Source organism: Bombus bifarius, unplaced genomic scaffold (assembly GCF_011952205.1).
Source record: "Bombus bifarius isolate JDL3187 unplaced genomic scaffold, Bbif_JDL3187 scf7180000008008, whole genome shotgun sequence".
Lineage (NCBI taxonomy): Eukaryota > Metazoa > Arthropoda > Insecta > Hymenoptera > Apidae > Bombus > Bombus bifarius.
In genome coordinates, this window is record NW_022884386.1 from 681038 (window position 1) to 687772 (window position 6735).

A 6735-nucleotide genomic window follows, 5' to 3' on the forward strand; every position below is an offset into this window, starting at 1 on the left:
CCAATTTTTACAAAAAATAAGACATTTTTTTATAAGGGGATAATTAAAAATAAAACACTATGATAATTTTGATTAAAGTAAAACAATTTTTTATTCTATATGCTGTGTATGCACAATGTTGTATAATAAAAAATACACGATCACATTGTTATGGTAACTTTCTTTTAGTTGGCTCTTCGTGTACCCTGACTTGAAGCGTGGAACGCGGTCCGCATTTCCACACATTGCCATCCTTGTCAAGTATACTCGCGCTTGCCGTAACTTGATATTGTCCACCACTACTGTTTACGTTATTGTTGACATTAGTGGTATTACTTACACACTGTGTTGTAGTTGTACCCGGACTTCCTAATGAAAGTAAGAATTCACAAGCGAAGAAATCGCGATGTGGCGTAACCGTTTGCTGTAGTTCGTTGGTATTAGAATCCTGCTAGTAAACATTATTTTTATGGACTTGGTATCAATATAGATATGTATAAAAAAAATTTACCATAACGAATATATTTATTCATACCTTCTGATCCGAATTAATCTTAGATGGAGGCGAAGTAGAAATAGAAATACAAACAGCAGCGACAGAACGATAAAGAGAAGCGCGTCGACCATGTCGTAACACTCCTTCAACTTTTAACGCTAATTGACTTCCTTGAGGAACGGATACTGGTTCACCAAGAACACGTGGTTGCGGTGAGACAGACAACTTGACACTGGTTGCTTGCAAAGCTTGGAAATAATATCGAGGTATAGGTAATCTCATTTTTGGTCCAGCTAATAACATCACCTGTGAGACTAAGCAGTTTATTCTCGAATGATTAAGTGTAGTTGTCTTCTTTTCATCTATATAGCTTGGCGCTAAACGACGTAACTCGGTGCAACAGCGAGCCAGTTGACGCATTTCTACGGTATCGCCAAAATTAAAATTGACTTCGTTTTGTTGATGCGTTTGAATTCCTGTACTGTTGCAAACACGCTCGATGCTGTTCGCTAACAAACGACAAATTTCTTGTAATCTGTATACGGTAAGTCAAGTCAAAAACCATACTAAAGTTAACTATAAATTAGAAATCAAATACGTATTGAAAAGGATACGCTCGTATGTTTATTAATGATCCAGGATCAGCATCAAAAGCTGATTGATAAAGTTTCTGGTAGTTCTCCGCACAGTTTTTAAGTTCTTGAGCTGATTTCCTCAACTTTTAAATATACATCATTTTGTAAGCATTATATTCAAAATGGGACTGAAAATGTAAGATAGAATAAAGTACCTGATTAGTAACACGTCCGTATCGCTGTAGGTCATCTTTTGTACTTAAAACTACTGTACATGTAATAGCAGGTGGTGGAGCTGTGCAAAGAGATCTAAAACATATTTATATTTATGTAATTTTTAAAACTTAAGAGTAACAGTAATTTTATGATATTTATTCAAAGCACCTGCATGAATGTAAAAGTTGCACAATGGCTTGAAGAAATTCACACCGTAATTTCGAATATTCGCTAGCAAATTGTAAACTTCGTAATGGCGTACTAGCAGCTTTTAATGAAGCGCATGCACTCGCGTAACGCGCAATAGCTTTGTTTAACTTCTCCACCGTATGAATTCTTTCTCTGCCCTCTATTTCTCCCGCTTTTTCACTGTAATGATTTGAGGAATAGGAATATACTTCCATAAAATGAGTTACAGACAACAAATAGAAACTAACATGAGAAAACTTTCAGCTTTCGTAACTAATTCCAAACCACATAACCAAAAGTGTAATTGTTCAGACGCAACTGTTTCCTTTAAACTCCTAAATATTTGAGTTGCTATCGTATGATGACCATATCTTGCAGCACTACGTGCAATTCGATATTTAGCCCAACCATCTACATTTTTAATAACCTCTTCTACTGCTTCCAAACATTCTGAATTCCATTCATATCCTCCCGTTATCATTTGAAAAAGTAGCGTACATAACATTACCTTTGAAAAAACTTGTTTTATTTTATTCACCTTTTATGAAGTGTGCATATATATATTTCGTTTAACTTTACCTTTGTATGTACATGCACAGTTTGTTCAAGTTTTATTAATATGTCTGGTAAAAGTGGAAGTAATGTATTTTCACCTAAACTTCCAATAGCACCCAATGCTTCGCATAAAGCAAGTGCTTGTTTCTCACTTTGTCCACCTTCTGCATGAGTATTGAAGAGTGTACTACCTATAGCATCGACAAATATTGCACAATGGCTAGGTTGAGCTTGACATAGTTTTACTGTCGAACGTAAACAAACTTTCAACTGATATAAATACTTGTCATCCAATGCTAATAGTACAATCAAAGATTCCAGACAAGATACAACATCTTGTATACCATAAGCTGGCAAATTTTCTTCATAGCTATGAGTAAAAAGTTAAGATTTTGGTTAAAAATTCAGTTATACATAATTCAAGCTATTCTATATTCTAACATCACAGATAAAAAAGTTATTAATTACATACCAATAACATGCAACTCTAGCTAAAATAGTAATTGCTTTCACTGCAATGAAAGGATCAGGAGAATAGCAAGCATTTACACATAATGATAGTAGGGGATTTCCTTCTTCCCTGTTTGCATCACATGTTACTGCACTCTGACTAAGTACCTAAATTAAATAATATTAAAAGTTTATTTATAAATCCTAATATTTAACAAATTTTCTTCCTTCATTGCTATTTTATGAATGAGTAATAACCTCGATTACGTCTAACGTTCGTATAAGAAGGTCTTTATTCCCAGCACCATCTTGTAGAAGTGTTGTAGTACTTTCTAAAATATAAAATTCATTAAACACCTATCTTTATTTATCACATAAAATTATCTATTTATTATATTTACCTATCAAATTATTAAGTGCGCCCTGCGGCCATAAATGTGCTCCTCTTCTTGCTAACGAATGCAGTAGATGTAAAGCATGGCGTTTGATAGTCAATCTTGGATCGTCTTGCAGGTAACGTAATAAAAGAGCAACTTGTTGTGGAACGTCAATTAATGTTGCAGAAGCTAGTGTACTTAAAGCGCTTAATGTGACTCTCACAAATTCAACGGCTGGATAGCTACCAAGGAGTTCCATACAAAGCTCATTTACCTTTAACAAACTTATTATTAAAAAAATATTTGAATTCTATTTACAAGTTTAAAGTTTACATTTACATACCATTGAAGCTGTGAAAGTATCATGATGCATATATTGTAAAATAGGTATAAGTTGTAATTTCATTGATGCTGGCGTTGCTTGACCTCTAATCATGTCAGATATTTTGCTACACATGGAAACAGCAAATAATTTTGATTGTGCAGCAAACATTTGGGCAGCATATATTGCAGCTCCAACTTCAACTGAATCGTGAGAGTCTAATGATCTTCTTATACTATGATGAACCTTATAAATTAAATAATGTTTCAGCTTTAAAGTTTGTACGTAACAAAAGATACAAATTAAGGTATAAAAGTTAATAAAATTATACCTGTTGTCTTTCTGGTATAATACCAGCCACACTGCCTAATGTTCGCAGAGTCAAAGCTCTAGCAACAGGATCATTAGAATGTATAACACTATAAATACGTCTCACAAACTCATCAACATTTAAAATTTTATCTAAATGCTTCTCACTTTGCTGGCATACTCTAAGGACCCAAACACGTAAAAAATTACTGCCAGTACGAAAAACTTCTGCTAATTTTAATAAAGAAGAATTTATTAATATAGGAAAAGGATATTTCTCGAATAATCGAGGAAATCGCACTATGGCTTCACATTGTTCGCCAATCTTTGTTGATCGTAGACCTAAAAAATATCTTTTACTACGATAAGAACTGTAGAAAAATTGATTCGAGGTTAACTTGAAGACTATAAACATACCTTTATCTAATTCTATAAGTGCGGTATTTGCATCTTGTTCTGGTTCACCAAGTCCTGTATCATTAAACGCGTTCATTCGCATACCAATCATTATTTTCAAGGTATAAAATTCAGTGAATAAGAAAGAATTAAATGAAACGTTTTCATTGAAGATCAACAAATCTAGAGTGCCTGTATATAACGCCAAATTCAGCGTATTTGGAGTACACGTGCTTATGTCTAATCTTTATGTATATTATACGTAGAAAGCAAAACCATATCTTTGAATGAAGGATTACAACCAATAAAATTTAAAGAAATTGCCGCATACGGCTATCGTATAAACTTCTACAGTATTTAATCATGCATTTTTGAATTAAACTATCATATACTGTTTTAACAAGTTGCATTTTCTGTGGTAAAGAGGTATACAAATATTTTTTATTATCACTAATGTCATGAAATTTATATTATTAATATTATTAATAAAAGTTAATTACGTATATCGTATATGTTTATTAATTTCGTACGAATCAATTTAAATAATTGAGAGTCACTGGTATGATACATCGAACGATTATCTCGTGCGAATATGTTCTATGTTCACACCAATGTAGTTGACAATTAAACTTCGACAAGTAAGGGCGTCGTATTTCTGCTTTTATAAAAATAAGAAAATAAAAGAAACTTTATACACAAGTCATATTTATAAACTAATCAGTTCCATAAGGATACATTATTGAATAGAAAGCACGTTTAACCGGCTGAACGATGGTGGATTATAGCAAATGGAAAGATATTGAGGTAGGAACCCTAGTTTTGGTCCAGTATACTTATGGAATATTCTAGAGTAATAGTAGAAATTCCGAAGCAATTTTTTATTTATATACTTGACAAAAATATAAAATAATTATGAAATTTAGAAGCTGTCTAGAAGAAAATTTTTTTATCTAGGTATTTATTGTTTATAAATTGAGAAAAAATAGAGTACATTCTTCAGTACAAGCTTATTATACTAAATCTAATATCATTTTTTTGTTTAATATTTGTCTTTTTTTCTATTTCCTCATTGAGTGTACTTGTTTATAATTAGTATATTTATGTACCTAAAATAATTTATGAAGTATATTATATGTATAAACAATGATATGTATGTATGGTGCTAAAATTTATACTTGTCAGATTTCAGACGATGAGGATGATACTCACCCAAACATTGATACACCATCATTATTTAGATGGCGTCATCAAGCAAGGGTTGAAAGAATGGAAGAAAGGAGACGTGAGCAAGAGGAGCATCAGAGGAAAAAGACAGAGTATGTTAATTTTTAAACATAAAGTTACATACATAAATTATCCACAATAGTAATATGTATATTTTACCACCATTAATTTAAAAACTTATATTATTTATAGAACTCGACAAAAAATGAAAGAAACAGAGGAAAAAATTAAAAAATTAGAAAATGAACAAAAGGAAGCAGATTTAACCGAACTAAAAAAAATTTTGCAAGATCTTGAAAAAGAAGATTTAAAGATTAAAGAAAGGGAAGAGGAAATAAAGAAAAAAGAGAAATTAACACCTTGGAATGTTGATACTATTGGACAAGATGGTTTTACAAAAACAGTGATTAATAAGAGATCACCACGTAAGGGAGATGACAATGGGTTGTCAGATGAAGAGAAAGAAAAAAAAATGAAAGAATTTGCAAAAGAAAACGAGAAGAAGTTGAAAGAATTTGGTATGCTCGGAAGGTATGAAGATAGTAAGAAATTTTTACAAGATAATCCCCAGTTAGTATGCGAAAATACTGCAAATTACTTGGTTATCTGGTGTATTAACCTAGAAATAGAAGAAGTAAGTATATATACAGTTGAATGTTTGTAATAGATAATAGATAATGACATGAATCTGTTTTATCAATATGTTATTAATTTCAGAAACATGATCTAATGGAACACGTTGCGCATCAATGTATATGTATGCAATATATTTTAGAATTATCAAAACAACTAGATGTTGATCCAAGAGCATGTGTAGGTTCCTTCTTTAGTCGTATTCAAAATGCTGAGTTAGAACATAGAAATTCTTTCGAAGATGAATTGAGAGCATTTAAAGAAAGAATACGTAAAAGAGCTGTTGAAAAAGTAGCAGATGCCCTTAAAGAAGCTGAGGAAGAGGAGAAAAAAGCGCGTCGAGGTCCAGGTGGTCTTGACCCGCTTGAAGTATTTGAAAGTCTACCAGAGGTACAAGCAAATTTATTGTAAATATTTATGCTTATTATTTTGATATAGCATGTGTTTACTGCAATATATTCTTTTTAGCCTCTACAAAAATGCTTTGAAACCCAAGATCATGCTTTATTGCAAGAAACGTTGGCAGTGATGCCACGAAAAGAAGCATTCTATCACATGAAACGATGTGTTGATAGTGGTCTTTGGTTACCAGATGCAATAGCTAAAGAATTGATAGAGGCAGGAGTAACTGCGGATGATGCAGAGGCTAAAGAATTGATAGAGGGAGGAGTAGCTGCAGACAATGCAGAAGCTAAAGATTTGATAGAGGAAGGAGTAACTGCGGACGATGTAGAAGAAACCTCGGCGGCTAATCCTGAATAACGCGTGTCTGTAAATTACATATGTTGACTTTCATGACTCATTTATGCAAGTATATATATATATATATATATATATTCTTTAGTATCGTGAATATGTTATAATAAAATATTGTCATTAGACAATGAATACAACATTCTTATCTTCGTTGTCTTTTTCTTATTATAATAATATTATACTATGGTTATGCCTTGAATTACTTTAAGACTGAATTGTCACATAATTTCGAGTTATTATAGGAGGTGTGAATATTGC

General features: G+C 32.1%; 2 protein-coding genes across 2 annotated transcripts; one reads left to right on the forward strand and one right to left on the reverse strand.

The window, feature by feature from the left end:
* Positions 1–66: 66 nt before the first annotated feature.
* Positions 67–4194, reverse strand: LOC117206725 (integrator complex subunit 7). Its single transcript, XM_033446313.1, has 13 exons — positions 3886–4194; positions 3491–3810; positions 3181–3405; positions 2862–3111; positions 2719–2792; positions 2483–2628; positions 2035–2380; positions 1704–1963; positions 1435–1635; positions 1266–1359; positions 1090–1193; positions 515–1010; positions 67–427 (listed from the first exon to the last, which is right to left on the reverse strand). Exons 1-13 carry the CDS (start codon positions 3974–3976, stop codon positions 149–151), a joined length of 2886 nt encoding a protein of 961 aa, XP_033302204.1. The 5' UTR covers positions 3977–4194; the 3' UTR covers positions 67–148.
* Positions 4195–4370: 176 nt separating this feature from the next.
* LOC117206727 (hsp90 co-chaperone Cdc37) lies at positions 4371–6676 on the forward strand. Its single transcript, XM_033446316.1, has 5 exons — positions 4371–4668; positions 5047–5180; positions 5281–5722; positions 5806–6111; positions 6190–6676. Exons 1-5 carry the CDS (start codon positions 4636–4638, stop codon positions 6481–6483), a joined length of 1209 nt encoding a protein of 402 aa, XP_033302207.1. The 5' UTR covers positions 4371–4635; the 3' UTR covers positions 6484–6676.
* Positions 6677–6735: the final 59 nt, after the last annotated feature.

What these genes read in the sequence shown, in the direction of transcription:
- LOC117206725 (XM_033446313.1), bottom strand. Translation starts at nt 3,976, where the DNA reads ATGATTGGTATGCGAATGAACGCGTTTAATGATACAGGACTTGGTGAA. An exon ending in CAACTTTTACATTCATGCAG is followed by an intron (nt 1,360 to 1,434) that starts GTGCTTTGAATA and finishes AATATGTTTTAG; the next exon opens with ATCTCTTTGCACAGCTCCAC. An exon ending in ACGGACGTGTTACTAATCAG is followed by an intron (nt 1,194 to 1,265) that starts GTACTTTATTCT and finishes TATATTTAAAAG; the next exon opens with TTGAGGAAATCAGCTCAAGA.
- LOC117206727 (XM_033446316.1), top strand. Translation starts at nt 4,636, where the DNA reads ATGGTGGATTATAGCAAATGGAAAGATATTGAG. An exon ending in TTAACCTAGAAATAGAAGAA is followed by an intron (nt 5,723 to 5,805) that starts GTAAGTATATAT and finishes TATTAATTTCAG; the next exon opens with AAACATGATCTAATGGAACA. An exon ending in TATTTGAAAGTCTACCAGAG is followed by an intron (nt 6,112 to 6,189) that starts GTACAAGCAAAT and finishes TATTCTTTTTAG; the next exon opens with CCTCTACAAAAATGCTTTGA.